Raw genomic sequence first — 18511 nt, 5'->3', positions numbered from 1 at the left:
TAAATACCACAGCCTGTCAATCATCACAATTACTTTGTTGCATTCGACATTCAGAGGTTGAATAAAGTTTGGTGCTTTGTATTGAAGAAGAGTGGCCAAGTGACATTTTATGGATGAAAATGAAGACGTTTGTAGAAAAGTATAAAGTATAACGAGGGCTTCTAATGTTATTCACAGTAGATAAAGAAATCTTAACCGGCAGTAATTCTTTACATTAGTGCTTTAAGACCGACTCTTTCCCATCTCAACATTTGGAAAGTTTCATTACTGGTGGACAAGGTCGCAGTACAGATGGACTAGAAGGACAGTTGGGACATAAGCAAGCCATTATGTCATAAAAAGGCAGATGCAAGTGCAGATGTGTGTTTACTTGCACATCCACTGACAACTGAAAAATAATGACTGTATTTTCCGGATGCTATGTGTCCTGTGAAAGCGGGTGTCGAGAGGCAGAATATTACTGACGGTCACCCCTACAGCTGAATATCTGAACTGGAGCCGCCACGGAACGTCACAGTGAACTAAACGTTCAAAAACGAGCTTCGGATAATGTAAGAAAAGGGAAAGAACTCACAGCTTTAATAACAGAGGATGGATGCGTTGTGCTCTATATGCAGGACGGTGTCCAAGTGGAGGGAAGTTGGGAGCGAGTGACAACAGAAGTCACACATTGTTGAAAATATCTTATTATTTTCTGTGCTTAAAATAAGATAAGCTTAAATAAAAAAGCAAATACCAGTAATAATATTATGTGGCCACACCAGCCTGTCATTGCCCGATCCCATAAGCAGGTCTGGGCCTGGTTAGTAGGTGGGTGGAAGACCACTGAGAATTCCAGGTGCCACAGTGGGTGGCAGTCACCCCAGTGGTATCTGTCATTGTGTCCTTGGGCAAGGCACTTTACCCACATTGCCTAGTATGAATGTAGTGTGAGTGAGTGTTGGTGGTCGGAGGGGCCGATGGCGCACTTTGGCAGTCTCGCTTCCGTCAGTCTGCCCCAGGGCAGCTGTGGCTACAACAGTAGCTTACCACCACTAAGTGTGGAGTGAAAGAATAATCCCTTAATTCTGTAAAGCGACTTTGAGTGTCCAAAAAAGCGCTGTATAAAATTGATGCATTATTATAATAAGTGGAAGTTTTTCGACTGGGAAGCAGTGCTGGCTCGTATACATTCATGGTGGGAAGTGTATAAACAGTACAATAAGGTTTAGAATGTAAGATATCATCCACTTTGTAATAGAAGGAAACAATAAACAGCATAAAGTTGCCAAATCACCATGTTGGGTTTGTTTGAAACTGATCAACATGAGGAAATACGCAGAAATCTTTGTTAAATCAAACAGGAGTACAGCAGCCCTCCGACCTGCCCGTTCTGATTGGCCGAGTCATTTGAAGGGCACCATCATCAGCCAATAGAGTGCGGCCTATGAGACGGTACTGCCTTTACATGGATTTTATTGTCAGGTTTGTTCTTCAGTTTCATCCTGATCTAATCCGGATTGCGCACATAGTGATTTTTTGAAAAAAACGGGGTGCCTATTAAAGTGGTCCATCAAAGCATGGTAAAAATAAAGGTTCAGATAACCTAGATTAGAACCCTCCATTAGGTTTTGCCATCCAGAAGATAATTTGGGAAGACATTTAGAAGAAAAAAAAAATGAGTTTTTTACAGGTTGCACAAGCTGATCAAAGTTTTCTGGAAATTGCCTAATTTCATATACATTATACATATATAGCATTATGGGAATGGACGGTTCAAATCAGTGATTTTGTCTCCACTGGCACAATGCATTTCTTTGGAACTCTGGATTTACCGCAAAAATTCATAAGAATTCCTCCAGCAGATGTTAACAAAGCCTCAGGTTTTTACTGGACTTTCTAACATCTTTATGCAACTTTCAGATGGTTTTTGCAGAACAAAACCACACATTTTCTAATATGCCTTTTTTATTTGGCTTGCTACGTTATAGTAGGTAGCAATTTTCAAGTGTCTTGTGCAATAACTTTTTACTTTTATATTCAGTTGTTGTGTATACAAAAAATGCCAGTCACAGAGTTGGCTGGACTAAATGTTTTAATATATATATATATATAATCAGGGTTGGATTCACTAAGATCTGAAATAAATGGTGGTAAACCAGGTGTGTCCCTAAATCCTTTAGTGACGCAGTTTCCTCACCTGCTGCGAGTGATTCACTAAGAATGCAGCAATGATTAGTGCACGTGCAGAAGTGGAGCAGACCGCCCTATTTAAATGAGCGTTTTGCTCGTTCGATGTGGATAGGTGAGTGTACAGAAGCACACAATGAGATTTGAAGTTAAATTGGAGGAAAATGGACTTCTAGTCTGCTGCACCAATTAATGTAGACGACTAAATAAACATTTTTTTTTTTTTTTTTTAAACAACTTTAAAACCTAATTATACTTTTTCCCCCTAATTCAATGTGGGTGCTCCGTCACGTTCTGTAACCTTGCTCTGATCAGTCCATGAAAAAAAGGCAGATTTTGACAGAAATTCATGGATCTCTGCGCACAGCGACCCTCTTGCTCTGCACCAGAGCGAACACACACACGGAAACACACGGGCTGCAGGCATCCAGTTTGTTTTCTCCCTCACACACTTTACTCACGCATTATTTTCTCTTTCAGTGAATGTTTATGTTGACTATTGTTTTATTTGAATCATTTTCTTGTAACAGAAAAATGAACTGGAGCCTTTTTTCATCTCCGCTGTGTTTTCTGTCCACTGCGTGTGTGTCTGCACCTACTTCCCAGTCGTACTATTTTTCCGTATAAAGACAATCACAGCAAACAGTTCCAGATTTCATGAATCGCATAGCGCCTACTGCATGAGTTTGCATTTCCTCCTCCTTCTTTTTGCTCCCCTAGTGAGATCCGCCTACTATACATATTCATTAGAGGGAAGCGCGCTAAATGGATTGAGGGCACTCTGGAATGTGCTGCAGCAGCGTACTCCTGATTCCCTGGGGATTGTACTCCTCATTAGCGCGTGGAATGACGTTTGCTCATGTTTTATTACCACTAAACATTTTGTGAATCCCCCTTAGTGTTTTAAAAAGAGGATTTGGGAGTTACATGTTTTTACATTTTCTTTTCTGAACTTATTCAAACTTTGGACACTTTTGAATCACTGAAAACTCTTCCACTTTAGGTTTTATAGAATTGATATCAGTACACATGCATCTAAATGAAACACATTACACACTCTGATACTCTATGCTGTTTTGATTGTATCTATGCCTCATTCTTGTCTTTTTACTTGTTTTACCGAATGCATTTACCTTTACTTGACTTTTTCAATCCTCTATTCTTGCCGACTTCCATTCATTTCATTTATGGCACTTCCTAGAACCAAATCTCAAACTTTTCAGTTTGTACCTTTAGTTGAAGTGAAGATGTATAATAAATATGCACACACATCCAGAGTGTTGGAATCACTTTTGTCTTTCAGGTACAAACTGATTCGTAGACGAGTTATCTGGCTGATAGGGCAGTGGATACCGGTGAAGTTCAAGTCTGACCTTCGACCTATACTCTACAAGGTCATCCTGAACCTCATGCAGGATCCTGACTTAGTGGTAAGTCAGCTTTAGATTTGCCGTTTGAAACTTGTTGACAGATGCTAGATTTGTATTGATGATGGGGATTGGGAAAGCACACATGCTCACAGATAACCTTATATGTATGGCACCACCACTGCTAAGCTGTTACCTTTTTCCAATTTGGTGGTTGATATTCTTTCTTAGTATGTTTAATAATATTTTTCCACCAGTCACGCCACTCTATTTGTGACATTTTGTCTAATGTCTATTTTAGCTTCATCATCTCAAGCTTGGTTCTAGTTATGGCTCATGAAGCTAATTGGATTAATAAGGAAACTATTCCAGTCTTTGACACATGATTTGGGAAAGTGTGAAAGTTAAAGCTGCTTACAGTAATATTTTCTCATCAGAAAAAGACATAGGCCATGTTGGAAATGCTATAAGGATGATTAGGATGATGAGCGTGCCCACTAAAGTGTACTTCTAAGTTTCCCAAAATGTATTTAGAATAGGAATGTAATGCTTAATCGTAAGGCAGTTAAAAATCGATTCATAGGTATCACGGTTCACATCGATACTCTGAAAATTGAATTGCAGTACTTTTTTAAACAGCAGAGGTAGGCGGCGGGCGGAATCTGCTACTACTTTCTTTCTGGCCGCCTACTACAGTACTCTTAAACATGTTCATAAATGATTCCTTACCCCTTTAACGCCAAAAGAATATCTGTAATATTACATGAATATCTGTAAAAGTCATGTTTTTCTGTTACCTCTGTCTGCTAGCATAGCATCTCTTCTTCACTGCAAGAATATCTGCATGCCAACCGATCACTGGGTTACCAGCGCCCTCTGCTGATCCAAACAAATATCTGATGTAAATACAGTGCAATGATTGTTTTTTTTTGTTTTTTTTAAAGTCCAATTGTTAAGGCACAAAATACATTTTCAGTTGTACTTTTAAAAAGAAAAATAACTATTATGTAGTTTTGCATTGTTTACTATAGAACCAGAATTTAAATTAATAGGCTTCTTCTTTATTTATTTCATTCAATATTTATTTTTAGTTAAATTGCATTGTATTGAATAGTTTATCAAGGGATTCTTTTGACAATGAAAAATAAAAGGAAAATAGTACAGTGTTTTCTAGTTTTTTTCCCCCCAAAAAATAAAGGAGTATTTTTCAGTCATCATTTGCCTATTTTGTAAAATAAATCGTGAAAGAATCGTATCGTGAACCCAGTATCGTAAATCGAATCGTATCGGGAGTTGAGTGAATCGTTACATCCCTAATTTAGAACCTGCAGCGTTAAAAACCTTGTTCACACTGAGGCTAAATATCTCTGTTGATTCTCCACCTTTGAAAGTTATGAAACAGGTAGAATATCAACATGGTTGAATTTTTTATGTCTTTCTGAGTGGGTTTTTTTTTATATTTTGCGGTATGCACGTTGTTTTTGGATTTTTATTGTTCCGGTGTGCCCTTTTCTCCCTTTGTTGTCCTTTCAGTTTTTTTAATGTATTTATGTTGTCACATTGTGTATTTTGTCGTTTTTTGTTTATTTTTCCATTTATTTGTTCATTTTTTTCCCCGTCCCATTGTGTATTTTTTTCTCCTTTTGTGTATTTTGTTGTCCAAATAAGTATTGTGTGTTGTGTCCTTTGTGTATTTATCTTTTAATTTGTTTTTTTTGGTAATAATTGTATGTAATTTTTTTTGCTGTCATTTTGTGCATTTACTTTTGGGGCTGCGAGTTGCTCGTGTTTGTGATATACGAACAAATGATTATTTTTTTATTACTTAAAGCACTGTGGTGTTATTTTAGCCTATGTGGCATTTTGCAACTGCCAATTTAAACTTGAAATGTCTTCCTGGTAAGACTTTATTTGAAGAGGGATTTATATCATATATCGCCATTTTGAGAAAAAAATATCGAAATATGAATTTTGCTCGATGAAACACTTTTAAAACACAAGCAGGACTTTTCATCTTCTTACTTTGTTGCCCAGTGGATTTTCATGGATCTGAAGTTTATTGATGCCATAAATTTTGAATGTTGCTCAAAGCTCTTAGGAGTGATTGTTTCACTGATCACTGATTCACTGCTAATCAATATCGTCTGCGTCAATGAGAACGTTTTGGCCAGGAAGAAGATTTATCATACACTTTTAGCATCTATTAAAGAAAACTACTTGCTATAAATCAGAATATTAATTTTTACACTTGTTTTTTGTTTTAATCAAATATTGATGCAATCCTTTGTTGGGAATAAATCTTATCGTAGACATGAGTTTCTGTTCTTCTTGGAAAGATGTGAATCATGTCTTCAGTCACTGATGTTGGTCAATGTCTTTTTCCTCTTGGCAACAACAACAATGTTCATCAGAACGGAAAGGTTGAGAGGAATGGAAAGGTTACGTGGATGCTATCTTTGGTGAAATGATATTTGAACTGCTCGTGGCCTCAGCGAGTAAACCTGTCCTGTTATATTAAATAGTTTTAGTATTTGAACCATAACCTGGGCAGGAAATCCCAAGAAAGAATATCAATTACAGAAGGAATGACAGCCGACTCGACCTTATCTAGAAATTATTTTAGGCTAGGTCAGTTTGTCAATTCATTTAAAGAATATTAGTAATTAGTTTTCATTGTTTGCCCTCAGGTAAAATGCTACAGGTCGCCCCTCTGTGTGTATCGTTTTGCATTAATGGGTGTAAAATAAAAACTAAAACAGCTACAGTGCTCATTATTTTTGCTACAGAAAGCTTAGACCAGTGATTCCTAAACTTTTCACAGCCCTGCACCCCTTCAGACCAGTGTTCATTTCATTGACAAAATATTTTCATCACCACATCTGTGGTCATGAAGTCCTTTGAACGCCTCATGCTCTCCCACATCAAGGACATCACCGACCCCCACCTGGACCCCCTGCAGTTTGCCTATAGATCCAACAGGTCCGTAGACGATGCTGTAAACCTGGCTCTCCACTTCATCCTCCAGCACCTGGACTCCCCAGGCTCCTACGCCAGGATCCTGTTTGTGGACTTCAGCTCTGCTTTTAATACAATAATCCCAGCTCTCCTTCAGGACAAGCTTTCCCAGCTGAACGTGCCAGACTCCACCTGCAGGTGGATCACAGACTTCCTGTCTGACAGGAAGCAGCACGTGAAGCTGGGAAAAACCATCTCTGCTCCCCGGACCATCAGCACTGGATCTCCTCAGGGCTGTGTTCTTTCTCCTCTGCTCTTCTCCCTGTACACCAACAGCTGCACCTCCTCTCACCAGTCGGTCAAACTCCTGAAGTTTGCAGACGACACGACCATCATCGGTCTCATCGCTGATGGAGACGAGTCTGACTACAGGTGGGAGACAGACCGGCTGGTGTCCTGGTGCAGCCAGAACAACCTGGAGCTCAATGCTTTAAAGACAGTGGAGATGATAGCAGACTTCAGGAAGAACCCAGCCCCCCTCACCCCCCTCACCCTGGGAGACTCTACAGTGAGCTCTGTAGAGTACTTCTGCTTCCTAGGGACCATCATCACTCAGGACCTCAAGTGGGAGCTGAACATCAGCTCCCTTATCAAAAAAGCTCAGCAGAGGATGTACTTTCTGCGGCAGCTGAAGAAGTTCAGTCTGCCAACAAAGATGATGGTGAACTTCTACAGCTCCATCATCCAGTCCATCCTCTGCTCCTCCATCACCATCTGGTACGCTGCAGCTACGGCCAAGGACAAGGCCAGACTGCAGCGTATCATCCACTCTGCAGAGAAGGTCATCGGCTGCAATCTGCCCTCCCTCCAGGACCTGTACGCCTCCAGGATTTTGAGGCGTGCAGGAAAGATTGTGGCCGACCCCTCCCACCCCGGTCATAAACTGTTTCAATCTCTCCCTTCTGGTAGGAGGTTTCGGTCCATCAGGACCAGAACCTCCAGACACAAAAACAGCTTCTTTCCCTCTGCCACCATCCACATGAACACACCCCAAGTCACCCACTGAACCCCCCCCCCTTACCCGATCACCACCTCCACCAGCTTGATACCATGCTGCACTGTATATATATATTTATATTTATCCTATTTATCCTTTATTCTCTATCTATCCTTTATTTATCCCTCATCCTTTATATTTATCATTATTATTATTATTGTTGCTGGGTTGTTCTTTGTTGTTTTGTTTTTATTTCTTTTATTTCTTTTTGTTGCTTGTTTTGTGCACCAACCACCAAGTCAAATTCCTTGTACTGTCCTCAAAACTGTACATGGCAAATAAAACATTTCTGATTCTGATTCTGATTCTGATTCTGATCATTATTTTCATCACCAATATATTTTTGCGGACGATAACAAAACGAAAGCTAAAAAAAGAAACAAGTGATTGAGACTAAAACTATGACTAAATTGATTTGACATTATTGTCAACAAATAAAGGATGAGATGAATATAGACTGTGATGGAAATCCAATCAGAAGACGGGAGAGATGTAGCCTGGAATCCTAATCTTCTTGTATTAATCATAGGGATGTAACGATTCACTCAACTCCCAATACGATTCTCTCACGATTTATTTTACAAAATGGGACTGTAGACAAATGATGACGGAAAAATATTTCATTATTTTACTATTGTACTATTTTCCTTTTATTTTTCATTGTCAAAAGAATCCCTTGATAAAAAAAAATGCAATTTAACTAAAAATAAATCTTGAATGAAATAAATAAAGGAATAATACAAATGAAGAAGAAGCCTATTAATTTAAATTCTGGTTCTATAGTAAACAATGCAAAACTGCATAATAGTTCTTTTTCTTTTTAAAAGTTCAACTGAAAATGTATTTTGTGCCTTAACAATTGGACTTTAAAAAAACCAGTCATTGCATTGTATTTACGTCAGAGGGCGCTGATAACCCAGTGGTCGGTTGGCATGTAGATATTCTAGCAGTGAAGAAGAGATGCTATGCGCTAGCAGACAGGGCTAATAGAAAAGTGACTTTTACAGATATTCACGTAATATTACAGATATTCTTTCGGTGCTAAAGGGGTAAGGAATCATTTATGAACATGTTTAAGAATAGAAGGCGGCCAGAAAGAAAGTAGTAGCTGATTCCGCCCGCTGTCTACACTTTTGGACGAGAAGGATAAATGTTTAATGTTTAAAAAAAGTCCTGCGATTCAATTTTCAGAGCATCGATGTGAACCGTGATACCTATGAATCGATTTTTAACTGCCTTACGATTAATCCTTACATCCCTACTTACAATGTAGACCTATAGTGGAATTTTTCCCTTAATTTTACCTATCTTGTTGAGGAATAATATATAAATTATGAATATGTGAATTATTTAGCGTACTGGCATTTTGAGTGAGAAACTAATCTTTCTCTGTTTTTTTTTTTTAAATAAATCTACCAAATATTTGTTGATTGAACATATAGCAGTAATGCAACATATTATATTACAACCTATTGTCTTTTGCATTTCAAGCTGCCCATTACTGGAATGTATTACCTGTAAATATTAGGGACACTCCCAGATATAATTCATTTAAAACCAAGCAAAGAAAATGACTTTTGAGTTATCACAACTGCAATCATCAGCCCTGATAGTCGGTCGTTCTCTTACATTTTATTTTATATATTTAAAAAAAACATGTATTGAACTATTTATTGAAACTGTAAGTCACCTTACCAAAAATGTATAATTCAAAGTTTCATGTGTGTTTTTATGCTGTATTAGAATGTGACATTTTTTATTGTACTAATGTTGATAGATATAGTTTTTAGGGTGACTTTCAACAGTTGTCCAGGGACAGCAGATGAAAAATAGGCATTAGGTTAACGCTGGTACATTTACAGTAATGTTGATGAATATACGTTGTCCCTGTCAAATAAACAAAATAATAATAATAATAAAAAAACCTGATAATAAAAAAGCCTGAAACTGAAATACAACTTTCTTCAATTTTAATGAGAAGGATTAGGTTGTAAAATATTCAATGTATGTATGAATTCTATAGTTGCAACAATATCATTGTTGATAAAGATTTGTTTGTTTTGGTTCAGCAGTAGTTATCAAACCTCTGCACTCTGTTTATATAAATGATCAAATAGTGAAAGAGGTAAATTGTTCAAATCACTACCATAGTGTTCAGTTTAATTTTTTACATTTCGAAATATTTTGGATCAATGTGTTTTGTGTGTTTATTTACTAAATATAATGCAAAAAATAACAATTTTTTTTTTAATAACACAATTTTAACATGTTTAACTACTGTTTGTGCGTTATTTAAATAAGTAATACTGTATTTTCTCCTTGCACTATATGCTAGAAATTTCCAAAGGCCAGGCCTCTAAATATGGGGGTGCCAAGTTTATTCTAGTAATAATTATAGTTGCTGCACAGCAAGTGTCGAGGCCAAGCAATGTTAGGCCAAACCAGACGGCAGCTGTTTGCGTATAAAGGCACATTTCAAACAGCTGTCATCTAGACAGCTTGGACAAGATGTTGGTTATTTGTTTTTAACAATGATTTATTGGATCCATAAGTGGAAAAACTGATGTTTAAAATGTTTGCATTAACTCCAGTTGTTCATATGAGTCTCTGGTGACATCACCAACTCTGACCATGCAGGGAATGATGATCCTGCTCACTAAACACAAGCAAACACATTTGGTTATACATGAAAAAACAAACGAATAGTTAATAAACAAAGACTAAATACAGATGTTTAAATAAACTGTGTGTTGCTTTGAATTACTATGCTTTGATGTAAACTATAACTAAATGCTGACACAAACAAACCCGGGATAGTAAGTGTTTGCAAATGTTATAAAAGCAAAAGTAAGTTACAGCTAAATGAATAAAAATACAAAATAATATACTGTATGACAATAACTGACAATGGTGTGAATCCCTTCATCCACTTTGTCACAGTTTCCAAAGCTTTTTTCTTATTTTGAACGACTTTTATGTCCAGAAAGCTTCATAGGCCGTAACAGAATATTGATCTTACTACTGCGCTGGAGATGAGTGCTTGCTCTAAATCAGTGTCAGATGTTTGTGCATCCTGTTTTCAAAGCCCATCAGAGAGTTTCATTATGCCATACTGATTTGGACTGCGGTTCCTCTCATTAGGATTTAAATTGCCAGTGCTGATGGCAGCTGATGGGGCCGCTTCGTTTAAAATGTCCTTTTTGATTCCCTGTGACCAGATGCAGAATTACTTCTTCAACATTATGCTGTCATTTATAGCATTGCAGCAATGGGTGTATCTTTAATATTTACTTAGTAAGCAGCAGAACTTTAAAGTGACAGATACTCAAAATGTGTTATAGATTTTTAAAAATCACTGCCATTTATTGTACAGACTTTTATTTTATTGCCATCTATTCATAGATCCATTAAACCAGATCAAAATGCATTTGCCTTTTGCAGTAAACCAGGATAAATGATGCAAAATCTTATTATCATATGTTGGAAATGAACTGTAATTTATTACTTGGCAATAACTTTTCTCTAATGTACCGTCCTTGATTTATTTCCCACACATCTGGCAAATTGCCTTCCTGTGGTTGCATTAAGTATTAAGGGATTATTGTTCTTCAAAAATGAAAAATATATTTCCTCTTGTTCTAGACTGCAGCTCCATGTTTTCATTTGCTTTGATTAGGTAATCAATCAGAGCAGGTTAATAGCATCAGAACAGTGTGAAGCCTATTTTCTTTTCTTAAAGATTAATTGTGTTATTTTTTCTTTCTTTCTTACAGGTGCGGATTGAGACCGCGACCACCCTCAAACTCAATATCCTTTTTTCACCTTTTTAAATCAACGTTGGAATTAAAACAAATATGTTTGTTTCCCATCGGGATGTTTGTTTCATTTATAAGAGACTGAAGGTTTGTGCAGTTTAATTGAATTGCAAAGTTTTCCCCAAAACACTTCAAATTGTCTAAATGTTGTTGGAAATAATACAATTTTACATGTTGGATTTGTTCCTTCCTGCTTTGATTCTGGTAAAATATTAACTTACTGATGCAGCATTTAATTACTGTTATGACAATGATGATTGATTTATATTAATGGGCCATTACATGTCATTTCAACGCACTTTGGTCTAAAAAAAAAAAAAAGTTAAAGGATTTTTTTTTACCAATTGTTCTTTCATAATTTAATTGGCATAATTAAATTTCATTTTTTTTTGCTATTTTCAGCTTCTAATATCTCAGTATAGTAATACAGCTCCACCTACTCTCTCAGGATATTCAAATATATGTTATTATTATTATTGTCTTATCTGGTGGAAATGCCAGCTTCTCAAAATTGAAAAAAAAAAAATACATCTGATCTCTGTTTTAATTAATAGTATAAAGATTACTTTTTCTTGGGATATAAAACATTTTTTCTTTGTGCAACTTCATTTTTTATTTTGGACCTCAACTTTATTTCACCCCCAAAAAAGAGAAATTGCAGAACATGAGATATTTGTTCAAAATAAATAATTTTTTTTACAAAAAAAGAATGTTTTTCTGATGCAATGGCTAGTGAATAAACAGACACAGAGGCAAGCTACAATAGCCTCAGGCAAAGGATTTTCAATATTCGCGAGTGGGGAAATAACCCAAAATTGGGGTCCACACAAAAATGAAAAAGTCATATTATAGAAAGATAGTCTTATATCCCAAGAAAGAGTAACATTTATACTATAAATTAAAACAGAGATCAGATTTTTTCTTCCATTCTCACATGCAGGTATGGACCAATGAAAAAACGTTAAAAAAAAGTATTTTTTCCAATTTCAAGAGTGTGTCACCCATGAACCAATACATATATCTGACTAATCATTAGTGATGTGAACAGTCTATGTTCATATCTCTATGCTGATCACATTACAGGGAGCTGAGACATATGTTAAGTAGTTTACTGAAGGCCCAAACATTGTCTAGACCCAAACACACACTGACTTTTTCCAATTTCTAAGGTGCTGGCATGTCCACCACATAGAATGTATAGCATACATTATTATATATTCTGAGAGAGTATGTGGAGCTATATTACTATACCGAATGTCAGTTTCCTAAGTGATGTAGTTCCTGAGATATTGGAAGCTGAAAATGGAAGAAAAATAAGAAAGCGAGAAAATCGACATTTACCGTTACGACTGTAATTTTAAAATATTACGACTAATAAAATGAAGACTGTATTTTGAAATCATTATTTAAATATATGTAATATTTAATATAATATTACTGTTACATATATTTTTATTTGGCAATTGAAAATTGAAAATTGCCAAATACATTGTTTTTATAGGAGTTAATATTATTTTTCTTCCACGACTCATTTGTCCTGGAACTCCTATCTCTACGAATATTTATTGTACAAGTTTGATGCTTACATTTATGAAAAGCTCATCTCAAGTGGAGTATTTTATTTAATTGGACCAAAGCTGTGCGACCTACAGGCAGGGGTCAAAGTTCATGACGTCACAAAAAAAAATACTTTTTTTCCCTATAACTTGGCCACAAATTGAGATTTGAACAACATTTCCTTTTAATGTGTGACCTTGATCGTCATTCAAGGTCATATTTAAGATCAAGGTCAGTCTTCTCTTTTCCTGCATTATTACTTTCAATTTCACAAATCCAGATACAAGTTGTCATTTTTGCCAATTTTTTTAAATTGCCAAATACGTGTTTGCCTTGCGATTACAGGTCTTGCCTAGTATTATTATTAATATTTAATATGGGTGCGCAAAAATACCCATATAACATATCTCAAAAAATATTAATCCAATCAAACAAAATAATTGCCGTGTGCCTATTGAATAATCAAGGAACATATTTCGAAATTTTTTGAGATTGAAGTGAGTTGATATCCTGAAAAATAGTGACATGGAACGATTCATTAGATTTTAGATTTGTACCTTCCTGCTTTTTTTCCGGTAAACTATTAACAAGCTCTTTCTTAACCACGACAAAAAAATTAGTGTTTGTGTGAAACTACACACAGAACAACTTAAATTTATTGAAGTTCTTTAAAAATGTACAATTGTTGCTTTTATTTGACTTTAACCATTATTACCTGTCGACGACTTTGAATTTCGGACAGAACAATTCCTCCCGGTGAGTTCATACTGGATTATAAAACACCATTAAAGCCATTTCTTTAATTCGGGGGTTCTAAACTCACTTGTTGCGTCTTTCTGTTTAGTACCTGGAGTCTATTTTCGGGTTGTTGTTCCAGCTGCTGCAGCAGGTGACGGAGTGCGATACTAAAATGCAAGTGCTCCATGTCATCTCCTGTGTCATTGAGAGAGTAAATATCCAGGTGAGTTTTTTTTTTCCTGCTTCCTCTCAACATTAAATCATACATTTTTATTAAAGCTGCTGGAGACAATCATTTTTTATTGGATAAAGACATTTGTCTCCAGCAGCTTTAAAAGGTACCTATAGTGGAAATGTACGACAAAAAAATGTGTTTAATGCAAAATATGTGTGTCCATAGTTTATGCCCCAAGGTATACAATTGTTCTAAAAAGTTCTTTTAATGTGGCAATATATCGTGATACCTTGATAATATTGTATCGTGACCCAAGTGTCTTGATACGTATCGTATTGCAGCATCCTTGCCAATACTCACCTCTTCTTTTCAGAAGGCTAGCACTCCAGAATTCAGGCGAGTTTGGGAAAATAAACCTCAAATACTATGTTGTTGGGGTTCTTAGAACAATTGGAGATGGGTGGAAAAATAGCATAATACTGGACCTTTAAGGTATTTTGTTGCAGTAGCAGAGAAAAATGATTTTTAATGTGTTTTTTTAAATAAAAAGCTCCACATATTTTATTTATTGGTAATACATTAAACATTTTTTCTGGTTATATACATTTCCACTACAGGTACCCTTTAAGTGCTTTGTCAGGTAGTTTGAAAATTGTGATTTGTCAGTGTTTTTCACATTGTTTATTCTGCCAACTCTGTGTTAATCATAAGGCCTCAGGCACTGCTTGTTCTGAAGGCTGCTCTCATTATCCATGAAGATATAGTCCCCTCTTCTGCTGCGACTGAGCTTTTGTGGCCTTATGGATTTTTCCCCTCACCAGCCATTAGCTTGTCCTAATCCTTTTAACTGCCGTGCCTTTAAAAGTGACCTTCTCTCTGACCCTCCCCGGCTCTTTTCACATCCATTTATTCCCCCTCCCTGAAAAGATTTCTTGACTTAAATCTGTCACAGCGCGGGCTTTCATGCTCGTGAACTGTCAGTCTGTTTAAGTCATCCTCAGTCACTCGGCTTGGCTAAACTTTGAGTCTGTGAAAAACCTATTTATATTCTAAAGCGCCCCACGATGGAGTAGGAGCAGTGATGGAGAAAACGGTGCAAGGAGAAACAACCAAGGATGCAGTACGATGACGGATATGATGAGATTTAGGCCCCTATTAACTCGAATTCCACTTTACAAGCTGCAATGTGAGCCTATTCCCTCCTCAATATTTATCTCTCCTCTGAGGATTTGTTTCCTCCTCCTTTTCTAAATAACTTTACTTTGCTGTCTAGTTAAAAGCTATAAGCAGCAACATCCAAACACCTGTGTGCCTCATTGACGTCTGGTTTTCCTGTTACACTCTTCATCATTCAATGTTAAAAAATAACGCTATAATACATAATTGATCAAATCACTGTTGTGGTCAATCATTGTAGCAGGTTTTTAGTTTTAGTCTTCAGACGAGAGAGAATATTTGTTTTAATCACATTTGTATCATCTTTATCGTAAAAGGTCCCATATTATTCTGCTTTTCATACCATTTCACACAAGTTTAAGAAACCCAACAAAATAGTATTTTAAGGGTTTTGACCCAAACGCATCCGCTCACATGAGCTCCCCTCAGAACAGGCTGTTTCTGAGTCTATTTCCTGGTATGCAAATGAGCTGTGTCTGGTCACGCCCATTTCACGCCCCACTCTGGGAGAGCAGCGTTCACACAGATAATAAGCATGTTAGCTTCCGTGCTAATGTTGCACTGACATTTTAATAGCTAGCAGCTTATCATGCGAAAATGCATGTGTGCATGATTAAAATCTGTCCAGAGACGCACGGCTGAGGCTTATCCTGCCTTCACCATGTCTGTTTACTTGTAGTTTGGCTAATGAGGGCGGCGCTCACCTCTCTGTGGGAGGGACAGTAGGAGGAGTTATTCCTCTTATGACATTACAAACTCAAACTCACCTGTAGGAGCACACAATTCACAGAATGTGGAGCAAACAATGGATGGAGGAATTGTACATTTTCACTTTTGCTTCCTTCCACGTGTGAAAATCTAAAAATACATGTGAAAATCTATAAAAACACGTGAAAATCTAAAAAATACATATAAAAATCTTAAAAATACATGTGAACATCTAAAAAAAATACATATGAAAATCTAAAAAATTCAAGTGAAAATCTAAAAAAAAATACATGTGAAAATCTTAAAAAAATACATGTGAAAATCTAAAAAAAATACATGTGAAAATCTAAAAAAAATACATGTGAAAATCTAAAAAAAAATACATGTGAAAATTTAAAAAAAAACATGTGAAAATCTAAAAATAAAAAATACATGTGAAAATCTAAAAATAAAAAATACATGTGAAAATCAAAAAAAAAATTACAAGTGAAAATCTGAAAAAAAAACGGTATTTACCAGTGACAGTTACACACAAAAACACACTACCTGAGAAAAAAAATATTGCTTTGCCAAAGGTGGACTGAAATGATTTCAGTCTAGTTTTTTCTGTTTTTTTATTATCAAAGATCTATTTATAGCTTGTCATATTTTGTCATTTTATTGAAGGGATGAATCTTTTAGTGTTTTTCTCCCTCATTCTGTTGTGTCCTAAACTGTTCAACTATGAATCCACCATGATTAACTTCTACTAACTTTGCCTGTTTACCTCCTCTTGCACGAAAAGTACCCAAAGTTTCAGCCGTGTAGTCCTAACCAGTGACTGAACGGCTACATGGAGCACTTTGATTGTTGATTGAACTGAATCACACAAAGAAGCACATGTTCAGTTAGTTTTTGTAGTTGTTTGAATCTAGTTAAAAAAGATTTATGTCGTAGCTGAGTCATAAATCTAACACTGGCTGATTCTGTTTTTTTACCCATTCAAGGTTGAATAAACAGTATTTTAATTGTGTTTAGGCGCGACATTGCTTTCCTGAGTTAGCAGTAAATGGGCAAACTTTAATTAGTTCTGAGTAGGGTCACATTTACTTTCTTTTAGTGCTGCAGAGCATGTGTTTTAGTAACGTGATGTTGTTCTGCTTCAGATTCGTCCCTATGTGGGCTGCCTGGTTCAGTACCTGCCATTGCTGTGGAAACAGTCAGAAGAACATAACATGCTTCGATGTGCCATTCTCACCACTCTGATCCACCTGGTACAGGTAGGACGTCTCCTTGTTCTCGAGTGTTCCTCAATAAGCTTTGATACATTATGATCTGCAATCTATTATTCTATGGTATCATTAAGTTGCTTTTGCGCATTTCTATTTATTGGCCACACATTTTTCATATCTGAGAATAAAAACTTTGTTTAATTGCAGCTCTTGCCTTTCGTGAGTTTGTTTTATTATTTCATTATTGCTTTGACGCTGCAATGCACTTTACGACCTCTATGTAAAAAAACATAGCTATTCATGGTTTATTTTTTAGTTGTTTTTTTTGTTTTTTTTTTTTACTGAAACCAAAAGCTACACAAGATGTTTTTATGACTCAAGAAAAACTAGCTGAATGCTTCACACAAACAGCAAACAACATGCTTTATAGAGGATGGTCCGCCAGGTGACGTCAACAACCCATGATCCTTTGAGGGCCATTCAAGAAGGCACGCCCACGCGCACACGTTGGTTTAATTTAAAGATGCACCATGGGTATTTTAATCAGCTGCTTAAGATGCTACGTTGTGATTATTTTAACCAATTACAATCTGATGCAAGGCAGTTCATTGTCTCCATAACAGTAAAGTATATGTTTTATTTAGTCTTTATTTATACCTGACATTAGAATGCGCTCCACATGTTTCACGTGTTGCTCCACGTGCATCTTCAGTAAATACTCTTAGTTTCCTACTCTATATGCTATTAGGCTCACTTAGGGCCTTGGCCAGGAGAAAAGAAAATAAAGTTCTTATAAAAACAATAAATATTTAATCACACAATTGTTAACATTATGTTCTGTCTGTTTTGGTGACCAGATTGATTTGTCAGAAACACATATGATCAAAGACCGAAGGTCGTCTGTGAGCAAACCCCGTAGATTTTTTATTTATTTTCAGCATAAAACACTTAAACAGTTGTATTTTTTGTTTTGTTTACTGAGCCCCGACACACTAGTCCCGAACACTTTTATAAATCCAATATTTTCATGTAAATCTGAAACAGAAAAACCAAAGTAATTGACCAACCTGACCCCCAAAGTGGCGACTAAATGAGGCTCTAATAGATGCTTTACCCTTCGACTATTCAAGCCGTCAGCCCTTTATCTGATGCTGTTTGTGCTTTCAGTCCAATTAGTTCAGTCTCAGGACATGCTCACAAACATACTGCATAACAATGTGATGCCAGTGGGTGATTTCTACAAAAACAAGTGCATAAACTCAACAGGTGTATGCCCCAAAGACTGGGCTTTACTTGTTCATGGATTAATATTTTATTTTGGTACAAATTAATAAACATACACAGAGCTTCTCTGGGAAGAAGTAAACACTCAATGACAACAAAAGATGCGAAAAACTGTTGCGTATAAATGTTTAATGTAAGATTTGTTTCTTGTAATCCTGATCAGGCATTTAGCGCATTTCTGGCAAAAATTTATTTAGTTAAAAATATCAAGATATATATCGTCCATATCGCCCAGCCCGAGTTTGTTTACTTCTGATACGATACAGATCTTTCAGTCTTGTGTATTGGCCGATGTTTAC

The 18511-nt window shown here is 36.3% G+C and overlaps 1 protein-coding gene across 1 annotated transcript in view; it reads left to right on the top strand.

The window, feature by feature from the left end:
- Window positions 1–18511, top strand: part of ipo11 (importin 11) — a 147587-nt gene that overhangs the window by 55981 nt on the left and 73095 nt on the right. The window contains exons 16-20 of the mRNA XM_028458673.1: window positions 3473–3599; window positions 11322–11355; window positions 13636–13676; window positions 13765–13881; window positions 16863–16976. Coding sequence (XP_028314474.1) covers window positions 3473–3599; window positions 11322–11355; window positions 13636–13676; window positions 13765–13881; window positions 16863–16976 — 433 coding nt within the window. The remainder of the gene's footprint in view (window positions 1–3472; window positions 3600–11321; window positions 11356–13635; window positions 13677–13764; window positions 13882–16862; window positions 16977–18511) is intronic.

Source organism: Gouania willdenowi, chromosome 9 (genome assembly GCF_900634775.1).
Source record: "Gouania willdenowi chromosome 9, fGouWil2.1, whole genome shotgun sequence".
In the NCBI taxonomy this organism is placed as follows: domain Eukaryota; kingdom Metazoa; phylum Chordata; class Actinopteri; order Blenniiformes; family Gobiesocidae; genus Gouania; species Gouania willdenowi.
The sequence above is the reverse complement of the archived record's forward strand: the minus strand, read 5'-3'. Positions and strand labels throughout refer to the sequence as shown.